This window comes from Labrus mixtus, chromosome 16 (assembly GCF_963584025.1).
Source record: "Labrus mixtus chromosome 16, fLabMix1.1, whole genome shotgun sequence".
Lineage (NCBI taxonomy): Eukaryota > Metazoa > Chordata > Actinopteri > Labriformes > Labridae > Labrus > Labrus mixtus.
The window spans coordinates 10,358,610-10,381,201 of NC_083627.1; the positions used below are offsets into that span (position 1 = coordinate 10,358,610).

Genomic DNA, 22,592 nt, shown 5'->3' on the forward strand with positions numbered 1-22,592 from the left:
TTGAATCCACCCTTTTCTTTGTTATTCACCCAATAAATTTACAGTCAGATGGTGAACTGTTATCTCAGGAAATGAGCGTCTGAGTGAGAGACAAGACAAAAGCCGCAATATAATCCTTCTGACTTATTATAGACATGAAGACAGGGGTGTAGCTAATCAAGCAGCACATGCATTGTGCAAATTCTATTCACCGTGAACTTCTTGGACTATCCAGCATATTTATAGTTAGTCTTTTCAGGGTTCAGAGACGCGGGTTTCCTCTGTTTGTTCGCTGTTTCTATGTTTAATATGAGGGTTTTCCATGCAGGGGCAGAGGGCCAGTGCAGCCATGGTGGGATGTTAGGAGAGCTGAGGCTGACTCGTGGAAAATTACTAGAAAGAGGAGAGCATGTACAACATGTTTCTGTTTTATACGTGGAAAATTGCACTGTCATGTCAGTCGGGAAGTATTGGGAATGTGAACTTTATTCTAAAAAGATGTAATGAATAAACATTTGCATTTTAGCAGATTTTTCAAAGAGATTAGTTTCAGGCTTTTAATCTCAACATCTTTAATGAATGTGAAATGAAAAACAAGAAGAGCCCAACAGGAAGTCAGTTCGCAGGTTTAGCCACATGTGCCGTACGTAAGTAGTTGCAAAAGAAATAAAGATAAAATTATTATTGTGTTCTATAAATGGGAAGAAAAGTCTGTTTTCTGGGAGAGATTAGGACAATCTAGTCAAGTGAAGTGTTCCCTATGTAGCACATTTCATACGAGTTTGAACACAATTTGTTTCCAAAGTATAGGCAAGGGCCAAACATGACTCAAAGAAATGACTTGTATTTCATAAAGAAGAGAGTGTTTTTTAAAGAACTTACATTAGGCAAGGCAAGTTTTCTATATAGCACATTGCAGCTACAAGGCAATTCAAAGTGTTTCAGACTAAAATTCAAAAGCATCAAGACTCAGGGCAGAAAAAAACACTTTAAAATAGAACATTTAAAAGTTACTAAAACAAACTATTAACAATCACAGAGAATATTTAATATGAAAATATGTTTAAAGAAATACAGAAATATGACATTCAGCAAAAGTAAGACAAAATGTATACACCAATGTGTTATCGAGTTGGTGCCTACTTTAAGAAGTTCAGAGAGGAAAACTAATGATTGAAGACAACGTAATATGATTTCATTCCAGGTATCTTGAGGAGAGCTACAGTTGATAATCAAAAGGATCTGTCTGGTAGAAACTAAATGCAATAAAAATATCGACTTAAATTTTAATTATGAACCGAACACAGACTCTTTCTAAGTAGATGAAGAAGTTAAAAACTGGAGAACATTATTTGAATTTTCAGCCTTTTAAACATTCAAACAGAAAATGTTTCAATGTTGTGTTCTCATAGGAAGATAAACACATCCATAGTTGTTAACCTTGAGACTTTGTATTTATAATTAGATAATTCCAGATCAATATAACATTTACAAAATGAAAAATTAAATCAATGTTCAACTTGCACAGCCCATTTTGTAAAAGGAGGAGAGGTGTGTCTTATAGTTACAAATATAAAGTGGATAAATCAATGAGCATCACACATCTGTCAAGTGTCATCAATAAGAGAAACCATAACCAAAAGGCTGAACTGTGCCGCTCTGAGGAGCTCACTGTGGCGCCACCTTCAGGGGAGGATTAAAACTTTGCAGAGCCATGTTCAGCCTGTTGAGAAAACCATTAATACTGAACTTAATGTTTGAATTTAATGTGTATATATATACCTGTTTATGACTTGTGTAAATCTGTGTAAGTACAACTCAAAGTACTTGGTCTTTTTCGATTCTCTAATTTTTTTTAATTTTCAAAATCCAAAACAAAAAACACAAACCACAATTTACATTTTTAGACATTTTTAGACATAATCTGGTGAATATAATTTTTTCATGTAGAAAGCTTCTGTTTAATTATGTCCAAACTGTTGGCTTCAGTTTTTTTTCCAAAGTGTCATAAAATCACACAAAACAAAAACCCACAGCCGATAAGAAATGAGTAATGATACTGAAGGTCTTAAAAAAAGAGATATGACAATGCAAGAAAATAATAAATTAATAATGAAAAATGTTAAAAGACAGACTTAGACAATATTAAGGAATAGGAGAGACATTAGATGAAAGAGTACGTCATTCTTGCAGTTCTGGACTTTATCTGAGCTTCTTGACTGTTTCAACAAGTCAGTATTGTTCAAATGCAACAACCCATATCTCTGTTTGCATTCATTTTCACTTTTAATTTCTTGTGTGCGAGCAGGGTTTAATCAAATAAAACTGCTGTTGGTTTATTTCATTAAAAAAAAAAAATCTGGTTTATTGGCAAGGACAGGCGCAGTATTCATGGAGAACTGAAGAACAATTTCCCACTGCACTGCACCACAGCACTTATAGCTAATGCTAATTTCCAGTTCCTGTCCCTGAAAAGGCCTTCAATATAAAATACACAACATATATGATACACATATATGGAGAGCATGCTTACAGAAAGAGCTCATCTATTAATTAAGAGTGATATTTATCTCTGTTATTAACAGAAATACTCAAATGGGGGGTGAAATGGCTCCACTTAAAGGCTGATTGGAGGAGTAATCCTGCGTATTATAATGCTTTAACTTTAAGCAAAATTAGCCAGAACATTTAATGTTTTTTAAGCACTGAGAATAATCTTCTGATGAGTTTTGGAAATATGAAACCAGACTAAAAAATGGAGATGATGTGATATTTGATACAAAATGATGTCCTTTGGAATGATAAGTTCTGAAGAATTTGCTCATTTTAAACAAACCCATGCATGCCTTAATTTAAAGGCTGCTGTCATCAGCTAGAACTTCATCGCCTGTCTTTAATATCCCAGCTCTTTAACAATTAGACGTCTGTCCTCATGTCACATGTCTAACCCTAACCTCCACTGGCCTCGACCAGTGACACAGCAAAAAATGCTTTGGGATAAAAAAAAATCTCCTATAATTAAAAACAGTGAAAGGGTGGGAATGGGAAACCCTGTCTGGGGCAGTTAGACGAGACTGGGTCCACCTAAAGGTCACCGGCAGATTTGCTTTTGTGTGACTTTTCCTTTAAATGCAGCGATTCCCCGCAGCAGCAAAAACAAGTCCAGACTGGGAATGTCTGCAGAAGCTATTCTCACAGCCGGGCGCACTTCATGGTGCGTTTACTTCCTTATGCCAGGAAAACAAAGCGCAGATTTTATTGGAGTTAGATGAACTGAACTTCTGGAATCAATCCATTGTCTTTTAAAAACTGCAGAAAGTAAATCCAAAAAGTGTGCTCACCCTCAGTTACTTATATGGGTGATGAATGAAAAAAATGTATCAAAAGTATTTCAGGAAAGCACTAAGACAAAAAGAGTAGATTTGGTGTGCTGTCCTGAAATACTTCTGATATTCAACAAGCAAACATTTAAGTGTGTGTGTGTGTGTGTGTGTGTGTGTGTGTGTGTGTGTGTGTGTGTGTGTGTGTGTGTGTGTGTGTGTGTGTGTGTGTGTGTGTGTTTGCAGTGGGTTGTGGAGTGTTTGAAAATGTGTCTTTGGGGTTAATTAGGAAAGTTAGTTTAAGAACACATGTCCATCTCTTTAAAAGTGAAATATCCCTACCTCTAATTGCAATGAGATCAGTGATTAAATGCATTTCCTTGCTCAGATGATGCATAAATATAATTATTTTTCCAGCCTTGTTCAGATACTTTGGGTCTGCAGTGGCAGTGACCTAACCAGGCCAGTAGGTGGCGGATAAATCTGCGCCACAGGTCTGTGGTCCAGTAGAACGAAACACACACTGAGCTCATGTAGTTCAACAAATGGCCACAAGAGACCACAATATTCTAACTTTTTATGGTGTCAAAAAACTCCTGTTTCAAATTGAGCAGAGTGAAATTAGGATTAATATTGAGTCAATTATAACCCAAAATGTACACAGCATTATATACAGAGAGGATAACACTGGCAGAGTGCAAAATGCTAAAATACATCTGTTCTATTACTTCTTATTATTCTTATATTATTCTCTCTCTCTTCAGTAAAAATCTCCACACATGGTTTCATTGATATTTCTAAATAATCTGAGCAGGTTTTGTTAATCTTGTCTAAAGATTCGGAGGATATCAGCAAATTATTCAATTTGACCCAACGGTGGAATATTTTAAAGAGATTTTCCTATTTTCCAGAAATTTACTACACAACAACAACAACAACAACAAAAACATTACTTAAGACCTTTTTTTATACAACTTGAATAAGGTAGTTTAAGAGTTTTGTCATCTATAAAGACATTAAGTTATTAAGAGATTGGTGTAGGACCCAGGAGGGGTGTGTGTGCTGACTTGGTGGAAAATAAGCATAGGAAAAAAAAGATAATAATAGTAATATCACAATTCCAGTTGAACAAACACACTTAATTTAAAATATGAAAAGTAGCATTAAAAATTCAAGACATTCAAAACAACATATTTAAGCCTATGCTTCAAATGAACAAAACAATAATTTGTGATATCGCCTAGCAGGCTATATTTTCAAAATGTTGCTTTTCTGTTTTACAGTCTATGGTGCAAACACTTTGTACTTTGACATACTTTTTTCAATTAGGCCTACATAATGATGTTCGTTTTTTTTTTTTTTTTTTTTTATAATATTGTCCAAATATTTCATCAAAGTGTGAGTCGAGTCTCTCCTTAAATTGTATTTATGATTTTCCCAGCAAATAAAGCGACTTTATTTAGTTGACTGTAACAGATGCGTGTTTCAGTCGCAAAACCTTAACCATATTTATGTTTACACTTTTGCTTAAAGTCTTTGAAAAACCTTCCCAAGAAATGTCATTTGTTATGGTTATGACACTCCAGGAACTATGGAAGCCCATTTCCACCAGTTAAAAAAATAAAAATAATGAGATAAAAAGTCAAAATAATGAGATATAAAGTCGAAATTATGAGACATAAAGTCATAATAATGAGATAAAAAGTTGAAATTATGAGATATAAAGTCGACTTTATGAGATATAAAGTCAAAATAATGAGATATAAAGTGAAAATTATGAGATAAAAAGTCGAAATTATGAGATATAAAGTCGAAATTATGAGACATAAAGTCATAATAATGAGATAAAAAGTCAAAATAATGAGATAAAAAGTCAAAATAATGAGATAAAAAGTTGAAATTATGAGATATAAAGTCATAATAATGAGATAAAAAGTCAAAATAATGAGATAAAAAGTTGAAATTATGAGACTTTATTATTTTTAATTTTTTTTACTGGCGGAAATGGGCTTCCATAGACAACACAGTTGGTCACGTGGTTACTGCATTTTTTTTTTTTTTGTTCCCAGGTGGGGGAGCAGCACAATATTGAGCAGTGCGCATGCGCGACAGCATTTAATCTTCTATCTAGTTGACTTGCAATACCTTTTTGGCAGCAAAGTGTTCACAAAGAAGTGGTTGTTTAGGACATTTCACGAATCTGTTGTCACTCGAAGAACACTTCAGACGGTACTTGTTTGCTTTTTTTTTCTTGTCAAAAAGTTACTCGGGTGAGTTTATTTGGTGTCAAAAGGTAGGAAGGGAAGCTAGTTCCGCCTTGCTTTCTCTCTGAATGGATCGCAGCGACAAGTGTCAAAAGTAACAAGGGGTCAACGGGATACAGGAAAAACACGTCTCCTGACTTTGACAGTGGAAGGTGAGTTAACCTACATCATATTATAAGGGTCTATCTAAGCTGGAAAGTAAAGTGGGAGGTAATTTATGTAAACTAACAAGGCTTGCGGTATCGTGATGTGTCACAGGGACAGTAAGTTAGCCACCTGTTGCTGGCTCTAGTTTACTTTGGCGAGCAGCAGAAGGATTAACATTATGGCACTACTCGTTGTAATCACTGCTATCTTTAGCTCACGGGTCATTTTTGGAAGAAGGAGATTGATATCGAGGATACAAAACAGTGTAAACTACTGTATGATCGAAGTCTGTTACAGGTGGTTTAACGCTAAAGGTAGCCGCTCCCTGTTACCTGGCTGACGTTGTCTTAAAAGTAACGTAAGCCATTTTTACAAAACACCTCCCTCAGGACGTATTATGGAAGTTTATTTGATATATATATTTTTTTGGTTTTCCGTGTATTTTACAGCTGCAAGAATGTGACAAACTTGATTATGTTGTTATTGTTTTGTTATATAATAAACAATAGATATATATTATTAATGCAGCACATCAGTTTCATGCTCTGTATTGAAACTCTGTTAAATTGCATTGTCCCTACTGAATAAATCAATTCAAATACAAAGTTCTGTACTGTAAGTAGATGCATGGGTGTTGAAAAATATTCGATATTTTTTTAAAAATAATTACCAATCCAACTTAAAAGTCTGAGGCACTTAGAGGGTTATGCATGAAAAAAGTGTTTAATACATCAGGCCTGCAGATTCATAAAGAAACATGCCAACATGTTTCAGGCATACAGGCCTTCATCAGGACAGGCACCTGCTTTTTATGCATTACCCTCTGAGTGCCTCAGACATCTTCAATTGCCTCAAAATTGTTTACATGTGCACTTGTGGCGTCGTGTAGCATTAACTGAAATCACATTTGAATGACTGGAGGGAGCTTGCAGGTGTACAATATTTCTCTCCCAGTGGGAAAAAAAAAACACTTGCCTCCTCAGTGTGAAGCATTTCTCTGCATTCCATTCACAGGCCCGACTACTTGTTCTAACAGGCTTTTTAGTACCGGCTGAAAGCAGTTGTACGCCCTAAAGGACGACATAGACTCAGTGAAGAGAGGACAAAAGGAGCTGCAGCTTTATTGTATTTGTTCTAGATAGGCAACATCGTAATCAGGTCGGTCATGTTATTGTGCTTTGTGTACAGAGAGCCGTGGATTGTTGCATCCGGTGCGTCTTCATTTATAGCAGAATAGGTGTTGGAAACGTTCCTCTAAATACTGAAAGGTGGGTAGCATTATTGGAATGTGGCTGAGGGACTGACAGTGAATGTACAATTTCCAGGGTGTTGGCATTGATTTTCACAGGATTTAAATGGTGGCAAATGGACGCCTACCAAGGCTCTTAACTGTAATCTTGTTTACAATGACACTGTTCTTGGCAGATATCCAACAGTTGACTTTAGGCATTTTTTTGCCCCTACCAACGGGGAAGTTTATTCCAGTTCCCCTGATTGTATAGAATCTGCTTTAAAACATTTTTTCATTGTTTATCTAGCTTTTGCATACATGATTCTGCAGTTTTCAGCAGAGGTATGTGTTGTGCATTCTGATTAAAAAGTAAGCTCTGAGATATGGCAAGCAATATAAGCCTGTTTCTTTTTCTTCAATTTTGATCAATTCTGATTTTAATCTTGTAACATAACTTAAGAAAAGTTTAAAGTTTAGGGAGGAAAATGGGCTTGGAGCTTAGCAGCTGCTAACATTAGCTCAGCTTGTTTTGGGTAAGAATTCCTGAGGTGTTCGTCGTTCACAATATTTTTCACAGGAGCCAGTTATCCGCCAACAGAACTGTACATCTCTTCGAAAGAATGGTTCATGCTTTAAATCAGGAAAACGCTAAATGTCTGAATAGTTGTGTCCGGGCTTAACATCAGTGACTCTCCAGCATCTTTTCTGTAAACCAGGACATCCCTTCTTTCTACACATATTTCCCCCATTTTTTTAGAATACATCCACTTTTTTTTTTCTTGCTCAAACCATGCTTTGCAGTGGACATTAATGTGTGGTTTGGCGTACACTTCACATGCAAGCAATTAACTGCAGACGTGCTGTCGGTTGTAACTATTGCTTCTGTTTGCAATTTTGTTTGATCAATTCAAATGGAGTAAATATGTCCAAAGTCTATCATCCAAAATTGTTGTCAACACAAGTTTAATTGTGACCCCCTGTTGAGATTTTGCTCTTCCCAGCCCTAGGTTAAGGTTTTCATTTGGTAAGAGGAGCCTCTTTGTTTGGTGAACAGATATTTGTTTATCTGTAGTTGTTCAAGCAGTTGGACATGGTGGGTCTGTGTGGGACTTACATAACCAGCTGTGTGTGTCATTATCTCTTGACAGCGGCTTATTGAGATCCATACAGCACGCTCTCAAAACAAACTCCAACTCAGCTCTTCAGTTAGATTCTGCAGAGTGTGCAGAATGAACTTGGACCCGTGGCTGATTAGACTCTTTCCCTTTATCTGATGAACTGAGAGTTCTTAATAAGCTAATTGGGAGCTTACAGCGAACAAACAGGGTTGTCAAAAAGTTTCAGACTAACAGTGCAGTGCGATCAGAGCTCAGTCGAGTTCAAACAATGACTTTCCAAAGGAATTAAATCTTTCAACATTCCAGTTATGCCCCTTTTCATTGGAGTGTTTCATGCAAAAATATTAGGATTTTGTGTCATTTGCTGGAGCAACATAACGTGTTGTCATAAAACTGGCACTGAGGGTCCATTCGAATAAATTAAAACTACATGAGCAAACTTCTTATTTCAATCCAAAGAAGGTTTTAGACTTTATTATTATACTCAATAGAAACTGTGAATTTAGCGGTTGTGGTTCAGAGCTGCAGTCTCTGATTTCTTGGGTTTGAGGCTTATCCAATTAGCATGATATCAATTGCTGCTGGTGTTTTGAAAACCTTTCTGTGGCTCTCCAGAGTGTGCATTGATTTACTATTGATTCATGTCAAGGAAGTGCTGTACCCTGGCGACAGATGGCTTTGTTACAATGAATTATATATAAAGCTGAGTCAGTGTCAGACTACTTAATGATTGTCAAAGACTGTGTAATATAGACTTTTTGTTGAAAGGTGGCTTCTGAGGTAAGCTAACTAGAAGAGGTTGAACATAAAATTTGAAGAGCGAAGTTGAAGCATTGTACACATTTATTACACTGCTTTGTTAACTGCTGGATTATGATTGGTCTAGCCCTAATTGTATGTGATGTAATTTTCGAGGAGCTCACCGCAGTAACAATTAATGGAAAAGAAAAGGTTCCGATGGCTCTGTTGATAGACAAAAAAAAAAGCGTGTAAAACCAATGGGATGTTAAACAACTGAACTGGACAACAGAGACATGAATGGAAGTGGAAGAGGACAACTATGAAGTAAATGGATTATAGAAGTCTGTGAAAGTAATGGGGCAGAGAACCTTATCAGGTGCTGTTATCAGTCATGTGACACTCTTCACCATCAGTGAAAATCTGAAAAACAAAAGCGAAGTAGGCTCATTTTAGGAGTTTATATGTTGGCAAAGTTCCATCTATAGAATCTAACAGACTTTGTGTTTTTAGCTTAATACATAATTATTATGTTCTAACGATACAACACAATCATCCATCAATTTGGGTCAACTTTAAGAACTTCTTTAGGAGGTAGACATTTAATAAGCATTATAATGTACAGTGAGCAGCTCATTGTTGCAGCTCCTGAGTCTTGCATCCCCTTGCATAAAATGCCATATGCCCTGATTCTGTTGGTCCCAAGATAATAGCCCCTTTTTCAATTGCCAGTTCAAGATGGCACTTCTACGCCCCGATACACTTCGCCGTCAGTGTAAATGTCAGAGCCAGCGGGGTGGATCAGCTGTATGTATAGTGCGTGTGTGTGTGTGTGTGTGTGCATATGAGTGGGCATGTGAAGCTCCCACTGTTTGTTCTAGTCACAGCTCTCATGCTTCCACAACACTGTAATGTAATTGAATATCCTACACCGGGACACCAATTCTATGCTGCTGTTGGTTCAGTGTAAAAGTGAGGGCGGAGCTTCATAATGACACTGTTTCTCCATGTAAAAAGAGCGTATGTGTTCCTTCATATAAAGCAGTGAATTACAATCTCTACAGAGGAATTGATGATGATCATATATCAAAATTATTCGATGGTCTCAGATAATGAACATGTATGACAGAAAAACTAATTTAGTATTTTCAAGTTTTGCAGACAATAGGACCAAACTCAATTTAAAAAAAAAAAAAAAAAAAAAAAAAAAAAAAAAAAAAACCCACAAAGGCCTACACATGCATTCATGTGAAATGTACAGCTATGATCCCGCAGTGAGATCCTGTTACCAAACCTGAAAATCTGGTTGATGATTTGTCTACTGTTCCTAAACTGTAGTTACCTCTTGCTAATGCTGAGAATCTCCATGTGGGCTTATTTTCCAAAGACGACCTGGATGTATCGACTTGAAAGCTGTGCTCAGGTTTCTCCTCCTGAACCTTTTGATGCTCTGTCAAATAATGACAGGACTGTGTGTGAACCTGTGTGTTTGTGCTTGTTTGCACATGCTCACGTGATGTCCTGACGGCTCCAGCATTACAATGCAGGGACTGAGCCCACAAGCTCAGCCGCTCTACTTCACAGGCTGGTATGCGAACAAAGTGCTGCACATTAACTTAGCTTTGTGTTTACTTTGCTGCCAGTCTTCACCAGTAAGTTACATTTCAGAGCGAGCGTTCACTGGTACGGAGTACAGCAGGAGGATATCTGAGAGCATTAGGTTGCAGTGTGGTGGTGGTGCTGAACTTTATCTGATTAATTATTTGTTAGTTCAAGCACGGATAGACTTCTCCCTGTCTATGCACAGGTTGAAAACAATAAATAATAAATGGATTAAGAATTACTTTTATCATACATTGTCCAGTACCATATTTTTACACATGGACTGTTATTATTATTATTGGAAGTTAAGCTGAAATAGTTGGTTGTCAAATCAATCAGTGGATTAGAGAAAATACATTTGTTTTGATAATGCATTGTTTCAGTCATTTTTCAAGCAAAAATGTCCAACATTTAATTCTCATGTTTGTCATTCTTTGGTATAACTGAAGAGACTTTTGGTTTGACCAAAGAAGCACTTGGAAGTAAAGTTGTCAACATTTTTGGCACTTAAATACTTTTTGATAACACATGTTTTAAAAAGATACAATCTCCTTTTTTTGTAATGATCTATTGATCAATAGTATCAAAAAGTACAGACGCTTAAAAAGAAAATCAGATCTTAATTCATCTATTTAACCAAAATCTGCCATGAGCAACACAGAGAGGGTACTGTCGAAATTGCACAAATATGTTGGCTACCTTTCGGTTAAGTATTTGTAAAATGTAGACGGTGTGCAACAGTTTGTCTGCAGTTTTTGGTAATTAGAAACAAGAAATTACTCAATATGATTTTCACTAGAATCAAAGTTTACAGTTTTTGTATCTTGAAAACCCTACTTGTAAGACAGCATTTAGAAATCAAAGAAAATGTCATGGGCATTGTTTTCTTAAAGGAAGGCTGTGAGACTTTTTGATCCAGTAGATGTCGCCCTTGAGCACCAGCATTAAACCAAAACAAACTTCTGTTTGGCGACAACTCCGCTATTCTGAAGCCTCTGCTCTCCTCCAGCGGCACACCTCCAACCCCTCTCCACACGTGTTCGCACAAAGGAATTATGAATTGGAACACACTATAATTAAGCGCGATCAGTGATCAAAATAGTCGTTGGCTCGAGCTGCGATTGCCTGTGGCTTGCATTGTTGTGATTCTTTGAGCATTTTACAATTGCATAAGCATTCAAACAAAAATGTTGTTCACTTGACTATATATTATAAAATGTCTTCAATCCTTTTTAATTGTCTTCACTGTTCAGAATATCTTAATGTTGTAGACACTGCCCTGAGTGTACACATTTGCACATTGAAAATGACTCTTATATACTTTAGCCAAAAAGTAAACCTTATTGGCTACACAATAGTGAAGTGGACATAATAAGCTTTTTAAATGGACCATTTAAAATGGTATACAGTACAGAGTTGTGGTCCTGTCTGCAGCTGTTGAGCAGTGTGTACATTAAAGCCTGTCGGACCAGTTGGACTGAACCTAAGCTGACCAGGCAGAGGGCTATGCACCGCCGAAAGCAAGCTAGCTGATTCAGAAGTTTAAGGCAGAGCTTCTGTTTTGAGTTTGAATGTCAGGGGATAATGACTTTGTACTACTTTTTTATGGTGATGACTCACCATTACAACTTCCACTTCAGGCTTTCTGATGAATTGTGGTTATGTTTTCCGGCCTAACTTTTGCAAAGATTATGGCAACGTGTACTGTAGGGGAATGACCTTCTGTCTGTTTGTGTATTTTACAGGAGTCCCCGAATTACTTTGCTGCCAAGTCACAGACAAACTGCAAGGACACTGTTTCTGGGGAGGATTTTATCAGTGATCAATGAGCGTCAATAGAGGTAAGATGCCAAAACAAGACATAATTTTATGGTTTATTTCAGTTGAATATAAGAGAGTCTGTGCTTTATCAAAACTCCACAAGAACCTGGCAGAGTCCTCCTGACAAGAAGTTCAAATACTTAACTGCCAAGTTGCACTCTCCTTTTTAAAATGCAGTGTTCACAATCTGCTGGCTGTTCAGGCCAAAGGACTTTTGACCTTCCAAAGTGCAGCCTGATTCTGCTGCTGGGACCCTCCCTGTCAGTGTACAGCTGCTGCACCTACTTCTTCTGACCAATAAGGGGCAGGGCCATCATTTCAATAGTCGAGGTGACGTTCACTGAGGTAGAGAACGTATCACGTCTTTATTTGTCAGTGTCAGCTGCTTATCTATGCTTGTGATCATTATCTTTACACTTTGATAATCTTCTCAGGGGACACGCTGACACAAACACTTGAAGGAATCTTGGTGTTTGTGCGTTACTTTTAATGACAGCTGTCCTTTTCTATCGGAAAGGTATCCTTAAATGACTTCTTTCCCTGATTTCCGACTCTATCCACTATCCTATCTCTACAATAAAGGCACAAAAAGCTCAAAAATAAATCTAAAAAAAAATCTAAAATAATACAATGGTAGGGGAAACACTGATCCAGTGTTTCCTTGGTAAAGGTAAACATTTTGTCTCTGTCATGGCTGCCGCGATAAGACACGTCCCGTTACAGCTATAAAATTACGTATTTCTCTGGCTTTGATAACTGATGGACATATTTCAGGTAATGTAAGTACTCAACCAAAAAAATGTATTTAAGGTTTTGTCAATTTTTTATTAATTTATGTAGTATATTTGAATGTAAACATTGTCATACAACTCTACATACTATACCTTTTTTAAGGGGGTCAATTTTACAACAGAAATAAACATGTTTACAGCCTGGTATGAAACCGGTTTTGCTATCTAGCTCATTTCTTGATTAGAATTAAACTGTAAAGGGGGTGAATTTGTTATAAATAAGTTTATTTTGCCTCAGAGTTTTCCATATATTTGCATAACTAGGGAAAAAGATGAGTTAACTGTAAGCTGGGCATGTAGTAGACCAGCAGTGTTTGCCAGATGGGTCACGGCCCGCTCCGACTCCACCTCCACCTCCACATCAACACCCGTTACTAGTTTGATTGAAAAGTTGAGATAGTTTTTCCAATATTGTGAACGCTGTTGTTAAGCTTCAAGACCCCTCTTCAGAAAAAACAACGGGTGACTTCACTACGTCCATGTTTTACACAGCCTGTGGTTCACACTGAAGGGCTTCTGTGAGCTATCTTTCCTGTATTTGTCAGCTGTAATACTTTTAGTCTGTAATATCTGTGTCCATAAATGTTTAAGATTATAGTTCACTATTTGTTGTAAAGTATACCACTAATCTACTGTTGGGAATCCTTTGCAAGTTTTTGATTAGTCATTTGCGGCAAACATGATCACACCCCAATGTGAAAGCACTCATGGCTGGATCAGGAAACCCTGGGTTGATTTATGAGTTTGTACTCACTGTTGCTTGACAACTAAGTGCAGTTACATCTGGAGTATAAAGCAAAGATGTATTTCTGTGGTGCCTTAAGCGAGGTCTATTTAAACCTTGTTTATTAAAAATACATGCTTACTGAAAAGGCATCACTCAGCTGGTAACATCCCTCACATGAATTTACTGTAAATAGCAATGGTTAGCAGGTTTTTCAGTTTGAGCTGAAGCTGAAGCTGGAGGAAGATTTGTTGGCAGCATTGCAGCTCACTCTGCTTCAAACAATCACATCATTCCTGTGCTCAGCTTGTTTTGCTATTCATTGGACTGTTGTGTTGAATCGATCCTTTGTAAGTTTATATACGTATCTGCTGTATTTATAGTCTCTAATGTTCAACACTGAGAAATCTTTGTTTGTTTGGTCTTATTTAACACTCATGTTGTGTGGGAAGTTAGAGATTAAATCCTATCGATAATACAAGAAAATATCTGTTTTGTTTATCCCTGCAGTCTTTTGGGGTTGAATGCATTCTCATTTTGTTGTAACGCTGCAGCCCTGTTTTTGTGAGTCATACAGATAAATATTTTCTGCCCTCATTAATGTAATATTATTCAACATTTAATTATTTTTATCATGTACTTTAAGTTGTTTTTATGCGACTTTAAATGCAATTGTTAATGAAACCAATTGAATTTCATTTTATTTTCAGCAGAATTAAGAATGGTTTTTTTTCACTCAGTTTGTCAGCTAATTAATTCGGTCTTTTTGTCTTAGCTAACACAACAGAGCTTTTGTTCAGCTTCGCTCGGGCCCCTCATTAGCTGCACAGAGCAGTCAGTCTACTGCAGGGCCCTGACAGTCTCTCACTGATTTACTGAGTAATAATGACATTCTCAAGTCTTTACTCACCGGAGATACTAAAGTGATGTCCTGCAAAGTTCGTATCAGCTGCTCCCGGTTTTGGGGAATTTGTGTGTGTGTGTTTTGGGAGTTGGTAAAACGTACCGTCACATTTTGCGTTATTTTTTCTGGCCCTGCCTCAAGCGTGATGTGGCAGCTTACATTAAGACGTGTCATACATGTCAAGTGACAGGTAAACCTAACCAGTGTATTAAGCCTGCACCTCTCTATCCAATTCCGGTTGTGGATAATCCATTTGAACATTAGATTGTAGATTGTGTTGTACCTTTGCCTAGATCAAAATCTGGCCATGAGTATCTGTTGACTGTGATGTGTCAGGTTACACGCTATCCTGCCGCATATCCATTGCTTACTATCACAGCCAAATCAGTCGTTAAAGCATTGACTCAGTTTATTGCCATATTTGGTATACCGAAAATCATCCAGAGTGACCAGGCGTCAAATTTCTCATCACACTTGTTTTCACAAGTCCTTAAGCAGTTAAACATCAAGCATAATCAAGCATCTGCTTATCATGCACAAAGCCAAGGTGCTTTGGAGCGTTTCCACCAGACTCTCAAGTCTTTGTTGCGCTCATATTGCACAGAGATGAGTAGGGACTGGGAGGAAGGATTGCCATGGTTGCTTTTGGCTGCAAGGGAAGTGTGTCAGGAGAGCACTGGGTTCAGTCATAATGATTTTGTCTTTGGCCATAAGGTACGTGGACCTTTGACTGTGCTTCGAGATGAGTGGATGGTGCAGGAACCTCCTTTGAACTTGATTGAGTATGTCAATGGTTTCCGACACAGAATTGGCCGGTCAATTAGCAAAACAAAAGCTAGTGAAATCTCAGGCTAAGATGAAGCATCTGTATGACCAGCATTCTGAGAAGTGTCAGTTTAGTGAGGGTGATCAAGTACTGGCTTTATTGCCAATACTTGGGTCACCATTTCAAGCCAAGTTTGTGGGTCCTTATACTGTAGTGCGGCAGTTGTCTGAGCAAAACTATTTGATTGCAACGCCAGATCGAAGAAAAAGAAATCAACTTTGCCACATTAATTTATTGAAGCCTTATTATGTGCGTTCTTTGTCTCAGCCTAAGTCAGATGTTTCGGTTTCTTCTCCCTCAGAAGTAGGTCCGATTTTCGCTTCCTGTACAGGGGTGCAGTCATCTTTAGGGGGGAGGAGGATGTGGCAACACAGGATGATTCTGTTCTCCGTGGTCGTTTGAAGAGTGTGTGTGTGTGTTTGTGTGTGTTAGCTGTGAACTCTGCTGGATTTGTTTTGGGGTGATAATTAAGAAGTAACAATAGTGAAAGCAGTAAAAATGATTCTGTGATATCTATACATTTTGAATGCTAAAAGCCTTAAGTAAGGAGTAAGTATTTTAATTGGTGTTAATTTATTTCTGTGCGTTTGACACTTCATGGGCAAATATGTCGATCAGGCAGGCTGGTTTTGAGTAACTAAAATAACAAACTCAGACCTCAAACTATTTACTGTGAGCAAACAACACGTTTCGCCTGTAGCTTCCTCAGGTTCGCCCAGCATTTATTTTTACAACTTCAGAGAACTTATTCAATTAAACAAATCCTGTAAGAAAGCTGTGTAATAGAATCTGTCTCACATGTTTCTTAATCATCCAATCTTTCCTTTTTTTTTCAGGAGCTGCCCGCTGCTGAGTTTTTACACTGTGATGGAAAATCCTGGTAAGAAAAACTTTCTTTATTTTATTAATAGAAGAATTTAAAAATATATAGTTTGTAGTTTAATTATCAAAGGTTTGCCAGACTTTTCTTGTCAACTGTGCTGGAAAACATGTCTGCCCCCAAACGCCTCTCTTCTTTAAGATGAGGTCATGTTTATAATAAGTAAAATTTATTTATTTATTTTTTTTTTTTTTTAAAACATTTTTGCTGAAGTGAGATTGATGTTATCTCATCGATAGTATCATGACGATTGAGAGTGTTGCATCAACAAACAAAGTACGGCTTTGAATCAGTCCACTAACAGGTTGTCTGTGTGACACATTGTGCTGGTGACACTGCAGCGATTTGATTGGTCCTCACCCAGAGGACACACCTGTTTTGTCAGCAGAGCTGGTTTTCTCTCATGGCCTCGTGTCTATTTCAACACTGAACCTGATCATTGACAGCACTGTGTACAGTTTACACTCATCAGGCCGCTGTAGAGGATCCTTGTTTCTATAGTCTCAACTGTTAGAGAGCGTTTGGAAAATAGCTGAGATGGCTGTTCAATCTGAATATATCCGTGAGTAATCTGGCTTTCTACCTTGTTGTTGGATGTTGTTACATTTTTTAAATATAGTCATACTCTTGACTGGAAATGTCTTGATCATCAAATAAGTTGTTGTAAAATTATTGATAATGTAATTAAAGTAAAGGATTCGTTTTTCAATTCAGCTCAGTGAAATGTCAATACAGGTCAGGGCATGGCTCCATGATCACTTTATAAGCAATGAGGCCATGGCAGGATGAGATTATACAGTAGAAGCTTGATCTATTCATCCCTGCCCAGACTCATGGACAAGCGGTAAAAATAAACTGGACTTCCATTTCATCTCTTATCTTGTGTTCCTGATAAAAAAAAAAAAAAGACAATCAATGCTAAGCAACTAGAAAAATAAATATTACATGTCCTACAAGTCATCGAGCATGTGGGCTCGAGATTAGTTATTTTTAGTTTTTATTTGTTTGTTAGTCATGATGATGCCGTTTGATTGGTATTTCTCTGAGTCATCAAGTCTTTTGTTCAGCCGGGTTTCATGTTCTCTTGTTAAGAATCTTAAAAAAAAAAAGAGTTTGTCTCCATCTGCTGCTGCTCTGTGGAAACAGTGAGCAGGATTTCAGTGCCATGATGAACGTAAGATAGAGGATATTGATAGGCTGTGTTCCAGGATAGTTGTCCTGATTATTTCCTGGCACCTAAATACCCACTGTGGCCGTTACATTCCTCACATTCCTTTGTCAGAGTTTGGCTCATGATGCTGCACCATGTATTGGATGACTTAGAGAGCACAAGGGAGGCTATGAACTACATAAACAATATTATACACAAAGCGATTTATGATGTCAGTGTTACAAGAATGAATGCATAGCCTAAAATAGGAATTTTGCACATTGTGATTATGGCTTGGTGTATCATCAAATGCTACAAATCCCTAAAATCTGTGAAGTGTAAAAACCTGTGAATCACAATGCCAACAATGATCCTGTGTGGCCTCCACCAAAATAGGTCTGTTTTCAAATGGAATAAAAAAACTCTGTTAGATTTCAATGCTGGTATAACATTTAACGGAAAGCTATAAATGTGTCCCGGCCGCCCCATTAGCGGAGAAACAAATGTCCTGGACAGGTTATTACATTGAACCGTTGAGTAGGTTTGTATCCCTTTCTATATACACAAGCCTGTGTGATCGCTACCATCCTTATTCCTACTTGCCACTGAGGTGCTCCTCTTACTCCATATCACTGATTACTTATAACCTTATCACAAAGAGCTCAGATAGGACTGACCAGGCACTGACTGCATGCTTTTGTCCTGGATGGAGGTGCATGAGATCAAGACCTCCGGACAAATGTTGGACCTTTGTCACTGCTGGAGTGTAATGTGTTGGCACCTCCCTTTGACGTTTTTACTTTCATAACAAAATAGTGAGATACAGTTTGTAAAAGTGAAGGACGAGTGTTTAACATGACATTGATTTATGTCTATTAAAGTTAATAAAAATGTTATTAGGTGACAGGTTTTTAATAGTTTAAAAGGACAATCCCTGGAGAGTTACTGGACACCTGCGCTGTGTCACTTCCTCTTCTCTGGCTCCACCTTGGCTTGACTCACCTTCCACTTCTCAAGTTACTTTACCCCCCCCCCCCCCCCCCCCGCACAGCCCCGCCTCTTGCCCGCCCCTTGTCCTTCAGGGAGTAGTGTTTTGGTAGTGTGTGAAATGGTGCTAGCAGGGGGCCCACTGCATCCCCTCAAGGATTGATGACTGGCTGGGCCAAACCTCAAAGCCTGCCTGCTGCGAACTTTGCCCCTGAAAAATCTGCTCTCAGGAATGAAAGGCATCCAAGGCTGCAGGATTACCTTATTGGCGTAACTCATATATGAAGTCAGAGCTGTGAGAAGGGAGGGACCTAAGATATTAGCGAGTGAGTGTGTTTTTGTTTTAAAGTGAAAGAAGGAGGGAGGTAGGGAGGAAGAGACCATATCAAGCAGGCTGAAGGGAGAGGGGGGAGGGCAAGACTACAGAGAGAGAAGAGACTGAACAACACAAGTCAGCAGTCCAGACTGTCTTAAGTTACAGGAGCTCTGATGTCTGGTTTGAGAGGAGGGAAGTGGCTTTAGGTTTTCCCTTCCTGCCGTGGGCCTCAGGAGTGGCAGGGCCCGGCAGGCCAGTGGGGACAGGATCTGTAGCATGGGACAGAGTGCTAGCAGTGAGACTGTGCCACAGCAACTAGCCCTGAACAACACGGGTGAGTCAGAGTCCAGAGGCTCGGCACCGAATGGTTGCTGTGAACATTTAATTTTTGTAGCTTGGTTGTGTTTGTTTCTTAATTCAGCAAAAAGTGGGTCTGATAAACATGACCAGGTGTTCTAAAGGCAGAGAGAAACTTGAAGGCGGCAGGCTCAGACTGGTGTACAAGAATGTATGCAGATGGAATGTGATGATTGTGAAATACACAAACTTTTCTCTGTCTGCATGCAGAGCTTCAAGTCTCTGTAGAAGCTGATGTGAAAACAAGATTTGGGGGTTCAGGGCACTGCTTGGCACTAGCTATCCCCATAGTTAAATGTTTTAAATGTTCTTTGTCAAGTCGAAGTGTAGCCCCTTGAGTTTTGTAGTCAGGTCTGTCTCTGTCTTTGGTTAAGCTAATAACACTTTAAACGTTCAAAACCAGTTTTTTTCGCTGTCAAAAGGAGGGTCCCGTCTCTATGCACACCTACGGTTACTCGTAATAACACAGCCTGCAGCTTTTGGAATTCAGAGTCTATGTAATACAGGTCCACCACTGTCTGTTCTACCTCTTTTATTCATAGTTTCACAGTCTCTAATGTATTGACACTTTGCTGTAGCTCATGGCATTCTGTCTTTGGGCTGGGGGATACCTCTATTGTCAAATGTGATTGATATACTGTATATTTGAAAATACTACCAGTCTGAGGTGTATCCTGAGAATGATGGAACAAACCAGAGCACTGTGTTAGATCCATCCATATAAACATGTCCAAAGTATCACTGCTGTGTTCTTAAATTTCATGAAATACTGTATGGAAATTGTTTTATAGCTCTGCCTTTACTTCCCTTCGATTTGAAGAAACTATGTTTGTATGTGTGCCTTGTAGTTTTATTCTTCTGAAACCTTTTGACACACGTGTCTACAAAATCTATTAACTTGAGAATATCGTCTTTCTAAATGTATTTTTGCCTCTGGAGTGCCACTCTGTGAAGCCTGTATCAACACAGGGTGTCATTTGATTGGCATGAGTCACATGGACAGATTGACCGCAGGGTATTGCATTAGTGGCTGACTGAGAGTGAAGATTTCTTGTTTTGAGTTTGACTGGCTGAACATTTACAGAAGCCTGTTTTGTTACTGGGGTCTCAGGTTTTGTTTAAATAAGCTCTCCAGTTGACTGGGTTTATAAAAGCATACCTGAGGACTGGGTCTTTCAGCTTGTGTCTGACAGCTGTTAGGGGTCAGTGCCTTTATTTCGCTTCTGTGAAAGCAGCCGTCTCATCTTCTTATGTCACCACATCAAACTTTGATCCAGTCAAAGCTAAACCACGTCTGTGTTCTCCCAGTTTACTACCACCCAACCTATCCCATTTTAACACCCACTGGAGTCAGTGTTATGTGTCAGGAATAGCTGTGAGTGCACTGACCTCTGTAGCCTGCATTTAAGCATGAGAATTCACACATACATTCAACGGCCTGCCTTATTTCACGCAGCCAGCGCACAAAAAACATTTTATGGAGAAACACAAAGATGCAACATGGCATAGAATAGAATAGAATTACTTTATTGATCCCAAACTGGGAAATTGTGGCATAGGCTGAATGCAAATGAACCAGAACTAAAAATAAACATTCACCAGCAATTTGTGTACTAAGCTGCAGGCATATCCTTCAATATACCTGTAACACTTTTTGATAAATCTGTCTGAATATCTAAAACTTATTATAGGGAAATCCTGCACTTTAAAACCTTAATAATAATAATAATAATAAATTTGATTTATATAGCGCTTTTCTAAGTACTCAAAGACGCTTTGACAGGAAACAACAAAAAAAAACAAAGCAAAAACTAAGTGAACAATACAAAATAGAAATAGTGTCAAGGGAAGAGGATGAGAGTCAGTGGTTGTAGGCGGTGATGAAAAGATGAGTTTTTAGGGATTTCTTGTAGGAAGTGAGTGTGGGGGAGTCTCTGATGTTTTTAGGGAGAGAGTTCCAGAGGGTGGGAGCTGCAATGGAGAAGGCCCTGTACCCCCAGGACCGAAGGTTGGTCCTGCAGGGGGGGGACAGGAGGTTTGCATCCGCAGACTGGAGAGTGCGGGTGGGAGTGTGGCCCTTGGCCCTTCTTAAACATCTTTGGGGTCCAAATGGCTGAGAGGAGAAAAGTTTAGGAATCAGTCCAGGAGCTCACTTCAGTCAGCAGCTGTGAGGGCAAATGTGCACGATCAAAGTAATTCTGCTAAAAGTGCAGCTACAAGAAGTCCTTTTTTGTTGATGATTTAAAGACTCAGCTATGGGATCCTACACAATAACATTTACAAACCCACCAAAATATATTGTCTACTGCTGCCTTCATGGGATATAATTTATAATAATTTATAATTGACTCTTTATTAAGATAGGATAGCTTGTTTATGCAATTGAGGCTAGCTGAACCTTTTAATCACCAAGTCACTCGACAATACAAAACAAACTAACCCGTGAAGGCAGCTGTAGACCATCAACTCCTGTGTTCTTTAAGGTAAAATAACTTTGTCTGGGGAGTCATGGGGCTTTGAAGAGAGTGATATATCAGCTGTTTCTGTTATATATCTGGAGGAATCCTTTCATACAATTAGAATCAAATCTGTAGTTGACAGTGACAAGATGACCTTGGACAAATGTGTTAAGAAAGATAATGTTGCAGGGATAAAGACTGTTTTTTAAGATGCAAGCTGAGCAGCATACAGGGACTATTCCAAAACATTTTGTAACTTTGAGTCATGTAGAACCTAAAGTCTCACAAAAAGGCCTGGTTAAAAAAACCATTAGTTCCTCTTTGATATATGCGAATGTCAAACAAATAAACATCATCTTAATAAGAATAAAGGTAATCACAATCATTAAAACTGTACAGGATCCACACAGAGTAAGGAATTTGAAAATAAATGGGGCTTTTTGACATCATGACAAATGAAGGCGATGCACAACTTAGTGTTCTTTTTAGATAAATGAAACTAAGTGCAACGACACAAAGGACCAATTAAAAAGAGGTCAAGGCTGAAGACTAAACTACTTTCTATCCTGCCATGAGAGTCATGAAACAGAGTAGCTCTTTATAGTCTCAAAGTGTTCTCTTTTCACATTTATTCTTTCAGCTGTTACTAATGAACTATTTAATATGACTCTTGTGTTGCAATCTCCAGTGATTACCAAATTGCTGCAGTGGCAATGTTGGCATAAAACACGGAAAATGTCAGGATCGAGTAAGTATAGAAATAGTACAGAAAAAAACAGTGTCCTTCATAATTTGGTCAGAGGGCTTCCAGTGGACCAACAACATCTGTTGTGGTTAATGTAGCCATGACATGTTGTAAAATTTTGCACCGATATTGTAGATTCAATTCAAAAGTATAAATCAGCCTCAACCAGGCTTGCAACCCTGCTAATTATTTTATGATTTGTTGCTTTTTAATAAGCATCACATTGTGAAAAT

At 38.2% G+C, this 22,592-nt stretch overlaps 1 protein-coding gene across 8 annotated transcripts in view; it reads left to right on the forward strand.

Moving 5' to 3' along the window:
• The first annotated feature begins 5,401 nt into the window (after positions 1–5,401).
• phactr4a (phosphatase and actin regulator 4a) overlaps positions 5,402–22,592 on the forward strand; it is a 39,455-nt gene continuing 22,264 nt past the window's right edge. For 2 of the 8 annotated variants that reach the window (XM_061060230.1, XM_061060231.1), the window contains exon 1: positions 18,899–19,132. In XM_061060230.1, the coding sequence (XP_060916213.1) occupies positions 19,075–19,132 (58 nt within the window). In that variant the 5' untranslated portion in view covers positions 18,899–19,074. Of the gene's footprint in view, positions 5,716–6,863; positions 6,979–12,144; positions 12,241–16,301; positions 16,346–16,753; positions 16,908–18,898; positions 19,133–22,592 lie in introns of those variants that run through there. The other 6 variants (XM_061060233.1, XM_061060234.1, XM_061060235.1 and 3 more) reach the window with 6 other exon arrangements.